The sequence below is a fragment of the Malania oleifera genome, chromosome 10 (assembly GCF_029873635.1).
Source record: "Malania oleifera isolate guangnan ecotype guangnan chromosome 10, ASM2987363v1, whole genome shotgun sequence".
In the NCBI taxonomy this organism is placed as follows: domain Eukaryota; kingdom Viridiplantae; phylum Streptophyta; class Magnoliopsida; order Santalales; family Ximeniaceae; genus Malania; species Malania oleifera.
Window position 1 is genome coordinate 14,047,648 of NC_080426.1, and position 19,534 is coordinate 14,067,181.

The 19,534-nt window shown below is 35.0% G+C and overlaps 1 protein-coding gene and 1 pseudogene across 1 annotated transcript; both read right to left on the reverse strand.

Moving 5' to 3' along the window:
* Positions 1-10,685: 10,685 nt before the first annotated feature.
* On the reverse strand, positions 10,686-12,438 carry LOC131166521 (fasciclin-like arabinogalactan protein 11; annotated as a pseudogene).
* A 5,252-nt stretch (positions 12,439-17,690) lies between these two features.
* Positions 17,691-18,601, reverse strand: LOC131166522 (fasciclin-like arabinogalactan protein 12). The gene has a single exon (XM_058125116.1). The coding sequence runs from the start codon at positions 18,510-18,512 to the stop codon at positions 17,691-17,693; it is 822 nt and encodes a 273-aa protein (XP_057981099.1). The 5' UTR covers positions 18,513-18,601.
* Positions 18,602-19,534: the final 933 nt, after the last annotated feature.

The following is a 19,534-nucleotide window of genomic DNA, read 5'->3' on the forward strand; positions in this document are numbered from 1 at the left end:
TTAAGTCTACGCAATTAAGCTCTAATACCAATTGTTGAATTACTGTGATCCCAAGAGGGGGGTGAATTGAATTTTTGAAAAAATTTTCTCTTATGTCAATTATCTAGCAGCAATATTTCACAACCCTAGGATCAATCTAAAGTAAATATAAAATAAACTGATAAATGCAGCTATAATTAAATCGCCCAAGTAAATTAATCAAGCATGCACAGTAAAGCAAGTAAAGCAGGATGACACCAGATGTGTTATCAAGGTTCGGCAAATGTGCCTATGTCCCCGCCATTCCACTACGGCTCACTTAATGGGTGGAACGGTACCGAATACAACTAGTTAATTAAATATATTAGTACATGTTAAATCCTATTTTTTTGTGTTGAACTGAAAACATGTACACATTTTATGGACCTAGGAGGAACTAGTTCATGGACACCACTAGGTCCTAATCCCTAGGATGTGAATTTCATGTTGGACCCAAATGGTTAATAATCTTGTCATACATTTCAGGTCCATGTAACTAGGAATATTGCATGACTCGGGGGGGAGTCGACTTTTGAACCCCTATTGCATTACCTTTGGATTATAGCCTTGATTGGCTATCATGTATTAAAACAAAATGCAACATGTCATGCTAGTATGTGCTAAATGTCTATATTTGCTACATGCTAAAAATCTTTTGAAAGGATGAATTTTTTAGGAATGCTCTTAAATGATTATCATCCTGAACTTAATACAAGTATGTATGCATGCAAATACACAGGAGGAGTTTAAGCCTCATGCTTAAGAAAAATGAACTTAATGCCTATAATATCTTGCATGCTGAGTAATATTTAGAAGGATGAACATGTGTTAAGTGTGCTTAAATAAAATTCATCCTTGAACATTAATGCATTTTTGTATGCTTAAGACTATACTGAGGAGGTTAAGCCACATCCTTGAAAAAGGATTAGAATCACTTGACCCATGGACTCATATTATTTCTATTGTTTCTACTTTTTGAGTCCGAAGCCTTTGTAAATACCTTGAACATCATATCATGTCTCCACTGAACATCTTTGATATGGTTTGTTCCAGGTACACATGAACACCATGCATGACTTAGTACTTGATATTTAGCGCATGTGTGTTTAGAGACATTTTACTGATGAAATTTATTCGTCTAACACATATCTAGTAAAATCTGAAATTAATACTTATATTGTTTGGACTTTTAATGAATTTTCATAAATTGCATCAGTATAAGTAGTTAAAAGAATCTAAGCACGTATTCAAATTGATAGGGGGAGCACCTAGAAATTATTTTTCTATCTTGTTGTGCTCACAACATTTCTGGCTTAGATTTGGTTTTTGAATTCATTGTAGCTTGTACTTAATTGTAATGTCTTCATTTAATATAATAAATGAAAATATTTTTGTTTACCATAGTGTTTTAGGTTTTTCCATGTGATCTCCATTCTTAACTTTATTTAATATCCTTGGATCTATATGGTTGCATTTTTCTAGTATTTTGTTATTTGTGCTTAAATGATAAACCTGAAAAATTATACTTGCTTGAGTTTTAAATTAAAGTTTCTTTTTCAGCAAGCATAAGCTCTCAGTATTTATTGAAAACTTTAAGGGGATATTATATTTATATATAAATTTTCAAAAACAAGAATTGAACTTATATAGAATACATCTTGGTTCTTACTTGTGTGCTTAAATCCCTTCACGACTTATGCTCTCTCTGTATTAAAATTTTATGTCATGAAATCTTTTAAGGATGTTATATTGCATAACTAGTTCATTGATTGTTCATAAAATGCATATGAACTAGTTAGACCACTCTTATGCTCAAACCTACATTTGCTATCATATGTCGTGCGTGTTGAACTCAAATCTTTCACGAGTCTTTTGATATGTTTAAATTGACATGGTTTGTGGATAATCCTAGTCTGATCTTGTTTGTCATATGCTTTTTAATTTCTTAATGACCAGTTATGAAAATTGTTATGTGCTTAACTGCCATATATCTTTCAAACAGTTATAAATTTTTATGCCCATAATCTATACTTAAAAGATGAAGACTTTTCTTTAAAAATTATTTTATTAAAAAAGGAGGGGTGTTCTCTTTGCTATGTTTGTTTTAAATGATCAATCATTTCTTCTTAGCTTAGCTCCTTTGCTGATGACAAAAGGGGGAGAATATTTTTGAGTAAAATGTTTATGACCATAAGGGCAAATATCTTGAGAGGCAAAAAACATAAGGGCAACTATTATAGGGACAATTATCTGAGCTTGCACTTTAATGAAAAATTTAAATGCATAATCTTTGTAAATGTCTTCTTTTGTGCTATGCTTGTACTATATGCATATTGTTAGGTAGAGCCTTTTCAGGTTGTACCTATTTTGCTCTTATGTGTTTGTTATCATAAAAAAAATGGAGATTGTTGGCTTTTTGAGTCCAATCTTCGTTTTGATGCTGACAAACACAAGTGATTCTTATGTGTACTTTTAAGTGCGTGAACATATATAATTCAGGACACACATAAGATCAAGAGGACATAGAAGCCATGACATGACTCAAAACTCATATCTGGCGTATTCCATGGAATTAAAGAGTAAAGAAGAAAGAAGAAAACATTTGTGTTTTATTTGTATTGCATTTATTTTCATATCTCTAGTCCGTAATAATGCATGCATTTGCATGATATGGGTTATATGCTCAAATGGCCGTAGTTTGACCATAGAAACCGAATGACCTTAGGGCTCCCTTCAGTCAACCGATGTCGGATTTTTAGGGTTATTTCTCAAAGGTCTTAGACTGACCTTAGGTCCCTAAATATTTCATAAAAATATGCCCTATAGGCTTAACATTAATCATCATATGAATAGAAAAAATTTTATAAGAGAAAAAGGATTTAAAAAATGCCCAAATTGGCATGTTCGGTCAACCGAACTCAGTTATACTGAGTTCCTCGGTTGATCGAACTCCCATTGGATCAACAGGTTGACCTCTCATTCGATCGACCAGATATATATATATAAGCAGACCTGGTCGACCGACCAGATTTTACGGACAACACCCTGGTCAATTGAACCCACACGTGGAAATTGCCAATCGCCCAGTCGATCGAATCGCACGGGTTTGAAAATCACCTCAAGTGTGGTCGACCGAACCTATAGTTCAAAAATTCCCTATTCAACTGAACCACAAAAGTGGTCGACCGGAGCTCTCGAGTTGGAAATTTTTAAATGCATTAAAACCTCATTAAAATTAAATTAATCTTTTCCAAAATACCGAGCGTGTCCCCAATGGTCAAAATTTTCAGAAAATCTATAAATACCCCCTCATAACTCCAAATTAGCAACTTTGATTAGCCTAATTTTTCTCTCAAATATTTTTACTAATCAAAGTTCTCCCACATACTTTTTTACTTGAAAAATCATTTTGGGGTCAAATCTTTTCATACTCTCTTTGACTCTTTTTGTTAAAAACATTTTTTTTAAGAGAGTATTTTTATTGGGCTGATTATTTTTAAAGTGTGGTTATTGCAAAAATGTTTTGAGCATAAATCCTATCTTCTCCAAGCAATATTATTGCAAATTTTCATTGGAGAAAATATTTGTTTTACATTTGATCATTGAAACTTTTATTGCATGTTTCATATAATATCAAAAATCTTACATATTAGTTTTTGCAAAAATACTTTTACAATCAACCCTTGATTCTCCGGTGCATTTGAAATATATTTTTAGGAGAATATTTTATCAGGGTTTAAATATTTGAAGCATTTTATCACATATATCTTTTTTAAAAGATTAAAATATTTTTTTAGAAAAACACTCTTACTCTACTGAGCTTAAATCATATCATAAGAGAGTGCATATATTTAGAGCTTTATCATGTACATCTCTGCTTGTATTTCGGAAGCACGTTTTATGTACAAAAATGTTTTATTGTAACGGTTAGGGTTTAGTTCAGAATTGAAATAGGGAGTCTCAACCCCGTAAGTAAGACCGGTTCAGTTCAACACAAAAATTGAACTAGGAAGTCTCAACCCCATAAGTGAGACTAGTTTGGATCAGCCTAGTAATTGAGTTGGGATTTTCCTCGTCCCGTAAGGAGATGATGTAAACGGCTTTTACTCCGTCCGGTTAAGTGAGTAGGTTTAGTGGAATCCTTGCGGGTATGCCCAAAGCGGGGACGTAGGCCGTATTAGCCGAACCTCGTTAACAAAACTGTGTGTCGTTCTCTCTCTATCTTATTTAAATTCTTGTACTTAAATTTCAGTATGTGTATGTTTATTCATGTTTTTTTATAACCATCTTGCATGCACACAGAACTAATTTAAATGAGATATGTAGCATACGTGTGTATGCACACACTGATAACTTAATCGTTGTACGTACACGTTTTCAATATTGAATGGGATATGAACTGTGATGAATCGGCATAATTGTTTAAATTAGTGAAAAATGTTTTAAAACCCAATTCATCCCCCCCTCCACTCTTGGGATCACACCAATTCCAACACCAAGAGAATGTATCACATTAAAAATAAAATTTTCACCATTTATATTTTTGGAACTTCTTTTTCAAGATTTTTTTTATATCTCTTCATAGTGTTGTGTTAACGTCATTTCAATTTCTACTCTGATTTTTCTTAAAATTTTTAAAAATTTATAAAGTTGAATGACTACATTTGGAAATATGAATTTCGGACATTGGATTTGAATAAATTTCAACACAATTTTCTATTACATCTTATTCAAATTCAATATATATTAAAATCTAGAGTCTTTCCAAAAATACGATAAGTATTTAACTTTGACCTTTACAATATCAGATTGAATGACATAATTTTTTCTTCTCATTGGATCAATGTGTGCATCATTATTTTGGGTTCTTGTCAATGGTGAATAGATTCCACTAGAATTTGAGTTGTGAGGATTTGGTGCAAGACATTTGAGATCTACTTTACCATTTATCAATTTCATGATTATGAAAAAGGAAAAAACATCTGCAAATAATAGAGTTGGGCATGGTTTGGTTTGTCAAATTATTCCTTTAATAGGAAAAATGACTTAAAATATTGACCTTAGTACCTCTGTCCCAAATGATGAATATGTTTTTATAAAACGTTATTTTATACCATTCTCCTATGAGACCCTTAATAAAAGAAGGGACAAATTTTGTATAGCCCGTTTGCAAAACCATCTCTAATATGCACTTTTGTAATGATATTAATGGCAAACAACATGATAGTTTGAGCATAAGACATGTATTTATGTTGAAGTCTACAATTTGAGTGTTGAATATAAAAAATATGAGATGGAAAAAAGAAAAACGAAATGTAGAATGCAAGATCTAAAGTCTCATTTGGTTTGAAAAATAATTTTCCAAGCTTTTATGTTTTGTCTGATACATAGTGAAAATATATTTGATGAAAAATAATCAAGTTAAGGTAGAACATAACTTCCTAATTATTTTAAAAAATACTTTTCTATTGAAAGGAGTAAATTTAGAAACTATGAAGTAGATTGTGTAGCAAAATTTTAATTCCTAAATAGTTTGTCACTAAAAATTAGCTTTTAATCTTGACGGAATTGAATCATTAGAATCAAAAGTTATTTTTGTTTCACCATCTATAACATTTTTTTTATTTTTGTAACTTTTGAAAAAGGCAAATTTTAATGGTATAAAATATCAAGAAGAAATGTCTACGTTTGCTCATCAACCTCAGTGAACTAAAATAGATTGAGGAATTTTAGTTTGATTCCTTTGCTTGATGATGGTTTATGTGTATAAATTGGTTTATTTAGATGTCTTGGTTAATGTTCAAGTAGTATTCCTACCTAAGTGGAAATAGAAGATGTGTTTAAGGGTAATTCATTTTAGGTATCTTACTAGGAATGGTTTGTTAATTAGTTTGTTGTGTTTTGCTATAAGATGAATGATCATCTCTAAAGGCAATAAAATAAAAAAAGTCATTGTTTGAATTTAGAGCGCTTGATACATTCTTGGGGGCAGCCAAGAAGAGAGTGAGAAGAGAAGAAAACTTGCTGAAAATTTAAGGTTAGAGGTGTTAGTGCGGTCATCTTTTATTGCGACAATTAAAAGACGATTTCTTGTATGATTGATTCGAAATTTTGGTAACTTGTTTGTAATTTATCTTTCTTCATTCTAGTAAACTCTGTCGAAGTGTTTTTATGAATTTGGATGCATTATGTAGAAAGTATGACATATTCAGAAGAGTCCAAAAAGTAGACATGAAAATAACTAAAGAGTGTAAGAGGAAGGACCTTTTTCATCAAATGCAAAGGAAACAAGCAGTGCTCCTGCTCAATGGGAGAAAGAGTAGATGTTTTTTTTTCCCAGAAAGTACAAAAAATCCAAATACAAGGAGAAACCTTGGAAATATCTGAGAAAAAAGAAGCATAGAAAAAATTTAAAAGATCATCGATGTTACATTTGCAACCAAAAGGGACATTATGCAAAGAAGTGTCCTTATAGAAGAAAGATGAAGCCTAAGGTGTAGTCTCAAGAGTAGAGTGAATTGGGTTTATAAAACTCTTTTTAGTATTTTTAACAATTCACAACCTTTTGTATACTTAGCAAACACACAAGAATGTTTTGATTTTAAATGCTCAATTAAACTAACCAAAGATTTTGATTCAATCAACACAAACTAATGATTCAAAATATAATACTCTCAGCTTTTGAATAATTCAATCGATCAATCAAAACACAAGATACTTAACCACTTGTAAGAGTTGCAACACTTTCTTTTTTCATCGTTTGCAAAAACTCAGTTTAGAGTTTAAATAAAACCCGGTATGAATGAATATTGATGCACTTCTTTTAAACAAGATTTCCGCAAACGATTAATCAACGTACTCCTTTTAAGATTTCTGCAAAAGATTAATCAGCGTACTTTCTTAAATTAAAAGATTTTCTCAATCTCAATTTTCAGCTACCTGCACTAAGAAACACAATTTATATATGCTAAAAAATTAAATAGAAAGGGTAGAGAGTGAGACAGAATTTGTTACGAGATTCAGCTTATACCTAGCCTACGTCTTCGTTTTAGGCAATACCACCTAAGGATTTCACTAAATCGTTCCTTTGTGAATGGAACAAACTGTTTTCAATCCCTTCTTTAGGGTGGAGCCCCCTCCCTAAGCGATACCCCACGCTCAGTTACAACGATCCAATGACCTGAACCGTCAAAGAAATAAGGAAACAAAAAAAGATTTCTTTTATACAAGAGATGCTCTCAAATAGAGCTGATTAGTACAAATAAAGTTAAGCTAATTTTCTTCATATTAGAAAAATATACACTTTCCATTTAGAGCAATATATACTTTTTATTTTTTCAATTCTCTCATGTATATATATATTCTTGTAATCCTTATATTATGTGTGAATTAATAGAGAAAATTATTTTTTCTCCAATTTTAACATGGTATCATAGCAAATTTCTTAACCTAATTTTTTTCTTTCACCTTCTTTGTCGTCGCCGCCATGGTCCACTCAAGCGCTCCATCTCCGGCCATATCATTCCCTGCAAACCCATCACTGTTACCTCTCCATCATCTCCCTCACTGTTACCTCTTCATCATCACTATCTCTGGCTACCCAAAACCACCACCTTTTCCTCCTCACCGGTGTTAAGCCAAACCAGCATCCTGGCCAGAGCATTCTTGGGTCGTCACACCATCCTCGCAGTCGTCGTCGCCGGAGTTCATATGGAGACCAGCCGCGGTACAGCTCTCCTCTGGCGAACACTCTCCGCCACGTTCGTCAAACCCAGCACTTGTCGGCCATCACTCATCCACAGCAAGACGGCTCTCTCTCTCGTCTTTCTGTCTAAACCGCAGCACTCTTCAGTATTTTCGGCCTCATCTCAGTACATCGCTCAGTTGCCAGCTTGCCGCTGCTCTCTACTCTATAGGTCCTCTCGCTCTCTTCTCTCCCTTTTTTTTCGGCCATCTGGTTGGCCATCTCGACCGTCTTGCAGTCGCAGCAGCATCGTTCTTTATTCCGGCATCTTCTCCAGCAGCTCTCCGGTCTCAGTTCCGTTCGACTGGTTCCTTCCCGACGCTCTGCGAAAGGCTATCAATTCGTCGATATCGCCTTCAAAACTCGTCTTGTATTCTTTCTGGCAGAGCTCGTGCGCGTGGCGCGTTTGCTTCGCTTTGAGCCTAAAAGGGCTTCTGTACGAATACAGAGCGGTTACTCTTGCTAAGGGAGAACAGTTTAACCCAGAGTTTGAGCAGTTGACCCCTCTTCATTTTGTTCCAGTGTTAGTTGATGGTGACTTGGTTGTTTCAGACTCATATGCAATCTTAATGTATTTGGAAGATAAATACCCTCAGAAAGCCCTACTGCCAGTTCATCCTCAGTTAAGAGCTCTCAATCTGCAGGCTACAAGTATAATCAGTTCCAGTTCGTCATCTCAGCTGTTTTCTGATCGTAGCTTTCCGGCAATCCATCTCAGTCCTGTTTTCTTCTCCGGTGCCCATCTTCTTTGACATTTTTCGGTTGATCATCTCTGGGTATCCCTTAAGCCTCCGATTGTCTTCTCCGGCATCTATTCAGTTTTCTCAGTCGTCGGCGGTATTCCTTGTCTCAATTTTGGCTCGCCTTAGTGGTCTCCACACTCTGACGGCACCTTCAGCTTCTCTGATTAAACTCGAAGATTATCAATCGAAAGTTTATATTTTTTGTCATTGCAGAGATCTAAGTTGACCCGATTCGGCGGTTTTATTTATCTGAACTATCTGACGTTATCGAAGCATCTGGTTCTTCAATGGCTGAAAATAATGTCACAGGTTCTTCAACCTCTTCTGAAATTGCTATTCCCGATCTCACCAGCGAACAATACCATCAACTCTTAGATCTTTTATTGCCCTTGGACACCAACTCTGCGAATTTTGCTGGTAACCTCGAATATCAAAAGAAATTGAATTGAAACTCAAGAATTATTTCACCGGATTTCTTCTCTTGATAAGAATCAGCAATTTAGAGGTTTGAACTTAGAGAAGATTGATGAGAGACTCAGAATTTATCAGCAATTCTCAGTATGAAAGTGTGAGCAAGAGAGTTTTGATAAAGAAAGAGTAATATGGCTTGAGAGTAGATTTCTCAATTCTTAGTGCTAATTTGATTTGATAAATCATGTATGTATAGGCCCAAAAAGGTTTAATTCGTGTTACCCAAGTTACTTGGAGTGTTTCCCAAGTTTATACAAAGTTTGAGGCATAAGCAATATAAATTTGAATTTTAAAACTTTTAAAAATTATAACCGTTAATAGTGGTCAGGCATTTGAGGCTTCGGGGTCAGTCGCCTGAAGTCTCTGGACACTATATATTTTCAACTTAAAATAGGGTCAGGTACCTGAGGTTGCAAGGGTCAAGCGGTTGGGCCTATACTGCCTATTCAGAATTTGTTTAGGAAAATCTTCATGCGCCTGAGGTTAAAAGTTCAATCACCTGAATAGTTATAAAACTTGTTTTTCAATTTAGTTTTCAAAAACTCTTAGCCATCTTGCTTTGGTTCTTTAAAAAAGCTTTTTCCGGGATTTTCAAAATAAGGTCTCTAAGTTCATATTAACCCATAATGAGTTTCAAAACATTTCAAAATGATATTTATAAAAAAGTACTTACATAAGTTATCAACTTTAACCACTCTAAGCTTGAAGTCTTCGTATATGTTTTTACTTTGAATCCTCTTAGACTTGAGTTTGAATCATCTTTAGGCTTCCATATGTTTTGAACATCTTGATGCAGTATGGCTTTATGGTCTTTGTGATCTTGAACTTTCATTTTTTTGATATTTTTTAACTTTATCATATAAGGTTTCCTAAAATGTTATCACTTAAACAACAATTTGTTAAAATAACATTTATTTGTTATCATCAAAATAAGATTCGAAAGTCATATTAGACCAATAAAAGAGAATCAAACAGTTTGATTGTCATTTGGAGTTCAGTTGCATTGATTTCTTTATTTTTGGATGAGACCTCAACAATTTGTTATTTTTGATGAATTTTTTTTAGTTCAAGTGTATATATAGTTTCCATGAAGAAAGTTGTAACTTACTATTTAACATAGTAAAAGATTCAAGGCGAACTTCAATCTCATGATTTTTCCTCCAAAGGGTTTTCATGCAAATTTTGTGCTCAACTAGTTAATTTGTGTTGCTGGTAGCTGATTATTACTTGGGGTGTCTCTCATAATTAATTATTTTTATTTTTTTCTTTTGCTCTAAAATTAATTATTCTACTTGCATAAATTGAATTAAGAAAAGATTTATCTTGAGACATACTGTGTTAGCCCATCACCTCCATGCCTCCCCTTCCCAACATGGCAACATATACCTGTAAATTATTGCTTTTTCTGATTAAAAAATAACTGAAGTTTGGTTTTGGCACATAAATTGTCAACGCTTGGCGGCCTTCACTCTCAAAGAAAAAGGTCCAAGCAAAAAAGCAGAAACAGAGGAAAATATCACCAAATATTTCACAACTCATAGAACACACCAGAAAAAACAATGATATGAAAATGAAGACAGTGCATTTGCCGCATAATCCCAACCCGAATTCATGGCTATCGGATTCATAATCCTCCATGAAATCCTACACCACCAGTGCTGGACTGCCGGTGCATCAAAAGCCCAACCTCAAAAAAATTATCGTTTCCCTTATAACAAAGCAACTGTCGCAAGCAGAGCTCCTCCCGACCAAACCGCCGCCGCCGCCGAAGTACGCCACACCAGCCCCCGAGCAGCAGAGTATTCAGCCACACTGCCGCTGCCGCTGCTGCTGCCGCTGCCACTGTCACTGTCACTGCTATCGGATGAACTGGAAGCACCGTTCGCCGCCGTCTTGGGTTTGGATGGCGCCAGAGCAGGCGGTGAAGCAGCAAAGATTCGCGGCGGAAGGAGCACCTGGTCCACCTCGTACACCGCCAGCTGCCCATCGCTGTACAGGGTCTTCCCAACTTTGGCATTCACGAGCCCAGAGGTGAGGTTGACCAGATTGCCAGAAGTGGTCACGTTGAGAGGGTAATCGCCGCTGCCGTTGTCTCCGGCCATGGTGCGAAGTGGGTTACTTGCAGATTGGAACTGCGAAACGGGATAGAAAGAAGTGAGGAGATGGAAGAGAACCACCTGAACTTGCTGCTGAACGGAGAGTGCGTTCAGAGTGCCCGATTTTAGCTTGGAGAAGGCGTTGTCTGTGGGGGCGAACAGGGTAAGACCCTGTTTGGACTCGGTGAGTAGAGTGGAGATACGGTCGTCGACTTGAGTGGTTTTGAGCAATCGGATGAGGGAGGTGAACCTGCCGGGTCTGTCGAGGATTGCGGTGACGTTAATGGCCGGAGCGGTGGGTGCGGGAGACAGGGGAGACAGAGACTGAGGCGTGGGAGAAATGGGTACGAGGGGCAGAGGAGAAAAAGAAGGAGGGATCGGAGAGAGAGGAGCCGGAGAAGGAGGCGCGGGAGAAAGAGGTACCGGAGAAGGAGGAGAAGGAGGCAAGGGAAGGGGTGAGAAAGAAGGGGGTGTTGGAGACGCGGGTGGGGGTGAAACTGGGGAGATGGATGGAACGAGCAGCTGGGAGTGAGAGAAAGTTGGGAAGGTGCAAAGGAAATGGAGGAGGGTTAGCAGTACGATTGAGAGTGAAGAGTGGAGGTGGTTTTCCATCTCTGGCCTCGGGATTGTGTTGGGGTTGGGTTTTTGTATTGTGGTGATTTTGTTGGAGTTGATTTGGTTTGGTGTGCTTGAGAGGGTAAAGGGGTTTAGGGGTTTTATAGAGGAGGTATATGTGGAGTGGGGGTAGTGAGCCTAGAGAGAGAAGTGAGTTGGGAGGGTGAGATGAGAGATCCCAATGAGGCATCTGTTCTCTACTTGATGTGTGCTACTGAGAGTGAAAGAAATGGGATTAATACCGCTTGTGGTTTTGGTTACTTAGCAGGGGAGGGAAGGCATGCAGAGGGAGAACAAAATCACAAGATCCAAAGAAGAAAAAAAAAAAAAGAGAGGGAGGGAGGAGGAGAAGAAGAAGAAGAGGAGAGAAATCCTTGTCATGTTGCTGTACTTTTCAATACATATTACCTTGTTGAGTTGAAAACGAAAACGTTAACCTTTAGCTTGATGGGATAAATGCAGTTGCCCCACCACCTATGATTTGGAGATTATGAAAGAGCTATAAGAAAAAGTAGATCTCTCTCTCTCTCTCTCGTCTCTATCAGAAAGATGAAATATATAATTGTGGAGGAGGTTGATAAATGATAATTAATCCATCTATAGCTTTTTACGTGACAGCCTAACCACAGAAGTGCTGCCCTCTCCATCACTATGCATGTTTGCATATCCAAATTATGATGGATACATCTAACCATGAAAACTGCCTTCCCCCCTCCATCCCAATGATTAATTGGCACCTAGCTGCCGCCATTTCACAATACAAGGAGAGAGAAATTATATACGGCATTTGAAATTATGTACGGCATTTGTCTCTCCGGTGCCTATCCTCCAATCTCCTAAATTTTAAACATATTAAAAATAAATTCTCCTTTTCATATATTTTATATTAATTAATATAAAACCAATTTAACACATATTTAATATTTAAAATATAAGTAAATAGACCCGGACAAGCCCCATATATAAAATATCCTCATTGGGACTCATTTTGTTTTTTGGGTTCAATTGCTCACAAAGGCTAACTCTCAATTGGACAAACTTCTATTAGTTTGGTACCATCCAATGAAATATGAAAGATTTTTGTGTCAGTCTTTTATATGTTAAACATGTGATAAATTGGTTTTATATTTATTAGTATCTGACATATAAAGAAATGAACTTATTTTCAATATATTTAAATTTTAATAAATAGACATACGAACACGTAGAAGGAGACATGCCTTGTATCATTTCCTATGAATTAGAGAAAAAAAAAATTATTGATCAAAGTCAACAATTTCTATATATAAAAAACGATAATCTGTATTTCACATTAATTAATAATAATTGAAAAATATATAGATTTAAGCTAAAATTAGAAAGTTTGACGCAAGCAAGTTTATGAGCCTAGTGAGTTGAGAAATTATTAGGGCTAAATTGAACTCTATGATTTTTTTTAAATGAATTTTTACAAATGAGTTGATGAAGAGGAATTTACTAATATTATTTTAAAAATATTAACCCTTTTGTGAAAAAGAAGCTATTAGAAAGAAAAAAAATATTTGAGAATATGATTAATGCTTTGATGATTTTGTGATATATTTTTTAATAGAAAATTAAAGATAACGATGAAATAGAATAATTTGTAGGAGGAAAAAGTTAACTTTTAACTTTTAAAAATTTCAAATTTGTACATTTTAAAAGTTCTCAAAAAAGTTAAAATTAATTTTTAAAAATTAGAAAAGTTGATTGCCACATTAGACCCTGCTTTACTTTTAAAAAAGAAAAGTTCAGGTTAAAAAAAAAAAGAAGACCAAACTCGTACACATGAACAAATTGTAATCTATATGATTTCACTGTTAGTAATATATATATATATATATATATATATATATATATTTATATTTATAACTGTCTAATTGATTTAAAATATTGACATATGGTGAAACTATATTAATTACATTATATGCTCCTGGTGTACCTCATATTTTTTTAGTAATTCTCCCTTCTCAACCTTTTGTTTGCCCCTTCTTGTTATTGGATAATAAATTTTTGGGCCGACATTTCTTAAGCCTCTAGTTAAAATGTTTTTGAATTATGGCTTTGGTTTAGTGCATCGTCTCTCTATGGCTACTTGTAGGATTTGATACCATTTGCTAGCATTGGAAATTGAAAAAGTCCTTGCGCTAACTTGATATACATGGTTTAAGTAGCAACTTGACTCAAAAACTTAGGACCTTTCGATATTATGTCAAAAATTATAGAAACAAAAATAAAACGTAAAAACCAAAAATTAAAAATTAAAATTAAAAGCTAGAAACCAATAACATATTTGGCTAATATTTATAAATCTAAAAAAATTAAAAATTTATTAAAAAATGCTAATTTTCGTCTTTAAATCAAATAATATTATAAAAAAATATGATTAAAAATAATAAAATCACATAATAATAATACACATTTAAAAATCTATAATAAAAATAAAAATTAGTATAAGTATTTTACTTAATTGTTATTGTAGCGCCCCGAACCCAGTGGGCCCGGAATGCTATTATTCTATGCATATATCTCTGATACCATAATTATAACGCCCCAAACCCAAACAAGGATCTCGGGTGTCCCCGTCCATAAACTCAATATAAACATGCAGCGGAAGATAATTAAACCTCAAACACTTTACAAGAGTTCTAAAATCAACCTAGATACTCATATGTGATGTTATATATTACATAACATAATGAACTAAACATAACAAATCTAGAGTCTCACAACACTTACAATAACAATCAAATCTAATCCCAGCCCCATAGCACGCTAGGCTCGATTCCCTGTAGGACCTGAAAAATGAGTTGGATAATGGGGTGAGACACTTCTCAATAAGATGGATTAGGTTATCATCAGTGTGTGACTAACATGAATTTTAGTGTGATCATAATACATTTATATATTTAACTGTAGGTGAAATAGTATTTAAAAACTATACTCACACCTATATAACTGAAAATACACATTTCTCTGGTAACATACTTTCGACTCATTATAACCCATTTTTCATAACTAACATATATGCATAGAGAACCCTCCTGATTGGATTATCATGTAACATCATATAACATCATGTATAAACCCCCATGATCAGGTTGTGCAGTTCGAAGACTAGACTTACCTTTGACTAATCTACCATCAAGTTAAGTCAACATAATTCATCTGCAAGTACGTCTGTAGGAATGATTTACCTTATCGCATCCTGGTCTAGACTCAGGTAGGTGCCTTAACTCTTCGCAGGTCAAATCGTTTATCTACTACCTACACTTCTACTACAGTGTGGCTGCACGTACTGGTCTTTCTTTCTAGCTACGGTATCGAGTTTCCATAGTATCGAGTCTCTCAGGGTTCATAAACCATATATATAATTTATATAGCAAAAACAATAACATGATCTCGTTTTCATAATTCATAATTTTGTATAGAACCTGTCATTTTCATAAATTAGTATAAAATCGTCATATCATAACTCTCGGTATAAAACCGGCATATCATAGATCCACATTATTCTTAACATTTTCTGAGATCAGTATAAAATCATATCTTTCACTGTGTAATACCATAAAAACATCGGGTTTAATTATACAATAATAATTAACATTCTCATGTCACGCGATCTGAGTGATACATCATAATATCATAGACTGCCCGAGAAAAATATACTTTGCTGAAACAAAGATATAACCATCTCTAGGGTTTAACTTAACTCAAATACATGATTTATAGGGAAAAAAAAGATGATTACCCTACTCACTTTAGTTTTCCTCAAATACGTATAATAACCAAAATCGACATTTTCATATACTCGATTCATTCAAAAAACCATATATAGTATTCATGTAATCATATACTTCCATTTAATCGGGTTCACATTTCGAAAATAACTGACATAATCTAATTTCCTTTCCTATTCCTGAAAATGTCTACAATGTTCGGAGGAAAAACCTAGTTTCTTAACCTAGCCAAGAAACGAGAAGGGAGAGAGAACCACAGAGAGAGAGAGAGAGAGAGAGAGAGAGAGAGAGAGAGAGACCTAGAGAAGCTTAAGAGAGAGAGAGACACGTCAGGGTGGAGAAAGAAAACCCTAGGAGAGAGAAAATGTGAGTTAGAATAAAAAACTATAATTAGATTCTAACTTATAAGCCTCAGCCCCGCAAAAAACCATCGATGGTTTTCTTGAAACTGTTGACGGTTTAATCACTTACCAAACCATATTTCCCGTGATCATACATAGAAACTCTCGATAGTTTAAAATCGTCAACGGTTTTCTTGAGCTCCCTGAAACCATCGACGGTTTGGTCATGTGTCAAACCTTTTTTCTTCTTTTATTTTTCTTTCTCTTTTTCTTTTCTTTTCTTTTTCTTTTCTTGATTCGGGTTCCTATAGTTATACTTTTAAAATTTATTTATTTTACAATAAAATTTTTATTGGACATGACAATTGAAAAATAGTAAAAATATTTTGTAATTGACTTTTTTATTATTAAAATTTATGTATAGTTTTATTTAATTATATTTAAAGTTATAGAATCATTTTATTTTAGTTTTAATTTCAAAGTGTATAAAATAAATGATTTAATCAAAAAGAAATATTTCTAGATATTAAAAAGTATCTGGCAATGTAAAAGTTTGACAAAACAACTGAAAAAAAAAAAAAAAAAAAAAATCATTTTTAAAATTTTCGCAAAATATATGAAAATCGATAACAAAAACAAAAAATTGACAACATAAACAAACACATTTTTATAATTTATTTTTTTATGTGCAAAACTAGAAATAAAAAAAATAAAAAATAAAAAATAAAAAATAGCAATGATACTAAACAAACCCTTAGCTTTATTAGCTCTTAGACCGGATCATGCATATAAGAACCTATTATCCACTCAAACTTTCCCATATAAAACAAATTGACAAGTAAAATTCTCAACAACAAATTAATAAAAGGTTGGAACTTGAACTTTTGGAGTTGTTAATTCCAAAGCACAAAGTAGTACAAATGGGTTATGGTATCATATAATTTTTCTAAAAATTCAAAAACTAATAAAGACAAGATTAAAGTTTGAAAACTAAGAGTTCATAATAATAGAGAAAAATTGATGTGAGACCAACATTATTGAGGCGGTACATAAAACATATCTTTCACTTGTATAGAACATGCTAACATGGTATTTTGTGATTGATGAATTTAAAATTTTACACGAAAGAACTTTCCTTTTATGGTTTAGATATTTTGAGACTTGTGTTTAGTTCTAAATATTTATTACGAAGACAACATTGAAAATTTTATTTGAAGTAAATTTAACAAGACTTAATTAGGTGCAAGGAGTATCATTTTATTCACTTAAGTTGTGTTTGATTCGCACAGTATCTATTTATAAAGATTATGATCATGAAACAAGATGTATAATTTAGAAAAAAAATTACTAATTCAAAAGTTTGATATCTCATCTAGAAAATGGTAGAAATAAACATTTTAGATATTGTAAAATTTAGGAATAGTAGTAATTGTTTATTTATCTTCTATTATAAATTAATAATTTTTTTGCATTATTAATTTCTAAATTATTTAATGATGAAAATGTATATATATTTCATATGATTTCAAATCTTATATAATCATAAACTGAATAAATTATTTTAGTGAAAGAAATTCAATCCGATAAAAGAATTAATATGCTTTACTAGCCAAACTGGTAATCATATTTTCATGAAAAAGTCGATTATAATGGCATGCACATCAAAATATCTTGATTTTTATTAAGAAAAAACAATAAAGAAAAAAACTTTCAACACATTTGGTACATGGCCAAATTAAAAAGCATCTTGAAGAAAGCACACAAGATCGAACAAAAAGATGAATTGAAACACAATTCCAGTGCTGCTTCTGCAGCATTATCCCTCGCAATCCCATTAATTTTTCAGCTTCAAAAAACATTCCGATCCATGATCACCGCTTATCGCTCCGACAATCCGATCTTCATCACAACCAAAACGCTGCAACTACGACAACCGCCGCACCCCAAACCCCAACCAGCGAACGCCGCACCAGTACTAAACCCGCTTCTGCGCCCGAAGCGTCAGCCGAAGGCTTGTCGGACGAAACCGCCGGAGTAGTACTACTGGCACTCTCCGGCGGGGGAGCGGCGAGAAGCGCCGCCGGCGGGGGAGACGCCTTGGCCTTCTTCTTGTGCTTGGCTGGAGCGGGGGCGGGGGCGGGCGGGGCGGGGGCGAAGATGACCTGGGGGAGGAGGACCTGGTCGACCTGGTAGACGGCGAGGTGGCCGTCGTTGAAGACGGTGTTGGCGACGGTGGTGTTGACAACGCCGGAGGTGACGTTAACCTGGCCGCCGTCGGTGGTGATGTTGAGGGGGAACTGGCCGTCGTCGCTGCTGCCGGCCTGGGTGTGGAGGGGGTTGGTGGCGGTCTGGAACTGGGAGGGGGAGAGGTAGGAGGTGAGGACGTGGAACTGTACAAGCTGCACTTGCTGCTCGTTGGAGAGGGTGTTGAGGGTGCCGCTCTTGAGGCCGGAGAAGCCGGCGTCGGAGGGAGCGAAGATGGTGAGCCCCTGGTTCGATTTTCTGACCTCGGAGTTAATTCTGGTGTCCATTTGGGTGGCCTTGAGCAGCCGGAGCAGGCTGCCGAAGTGGCCTGCTTTTTGTAAGATTTCTACGATGTTGGTTTTGGAGGAGGTGGAGGTTGCCAGAGAGGAGGCCTGTGAGTGATGGAGGAGGAGGGTTAGGCATGTAATGATTGTGACCAGTGCCGCTGGGAGTGGCGAGGAGGAGATGAGAAGGTTCTTCATTTTGTTGTAATTTGTGGGCGGCTGGGTTTGATTTTACAAATTTCAATTCAGTAGCGGGTAGTGGGTAAGAGCAGTAGTAGTAATAGTGGTGATCAAGATAGGATGGGTGTGTTGGGAAGAGGCAGTGAGGGTTTAATTTATAGTGAGGTGGGGAATTAAGTGGATGATATGTATGATATTAAGTGGGTGCTAGGTGAAATCTAAGTTGGGAAAGAAACCATGTATCTGGTTGGGATTGGCCCGCATCATCTGGCTGATTTGAGAGAGAGAGAGAGAGAGAGAGAGAGAGAGAGAGAGAGATGGGATTTGCAAAATCGCATGTAGCTACCAAGCTAGCTAGGTTGCTTAGAAAGGGAGTAAATCAAGACAGATGGAAAAGGGGGAGGAAGGTATGATTTCTTAGTATGTCATATTGATTTGGTGTTTCTGGTTGGAACCGTCCCGGGTTTAGTTTCTTATTTTCTTGCTTTTATTTTTCGTCCATTCATTTTTCTTTTTTTTTTTTTCCTTTGGGCTAGGAAAACTGATTTCTTGGGATAATCTGCTGCTCAAGCACTGAGCTAGCAGATGATGAACTGAAGGGAGACAAGATGTTTCATATTTTAAAATCCGGAGCCCATAAATTGAACTGCATTTACTTATTTTTAAACACCACATTAAATTATAATGTCTGAGTTGCAACCCAAATTATACAGGAAATCTGTTCATCTGGATTCTCCATGTGTCTGTGTATCTATTTTTTAAATTCCAGATATATTAAACCTTCTTTATATGTCTAATATATTAATGTTGGTCAATTTATCACAGGTTTTAACATTTAAAATACAACTATACAAACACATGGAGGCTCAGTTCCTTTGTGTAATTTTTCAAAAAGATGGTTTGGAAACTTTGGTTACATTTGGATAAGGGAATATCAATTTCTTATGAATATTAGTGTAATAAAAATTATTATTGGAAAATAATAATTTAGGAAAAAAAATCTTTTTATGTTATTCTATCTAACTAATAATAAGAATGGA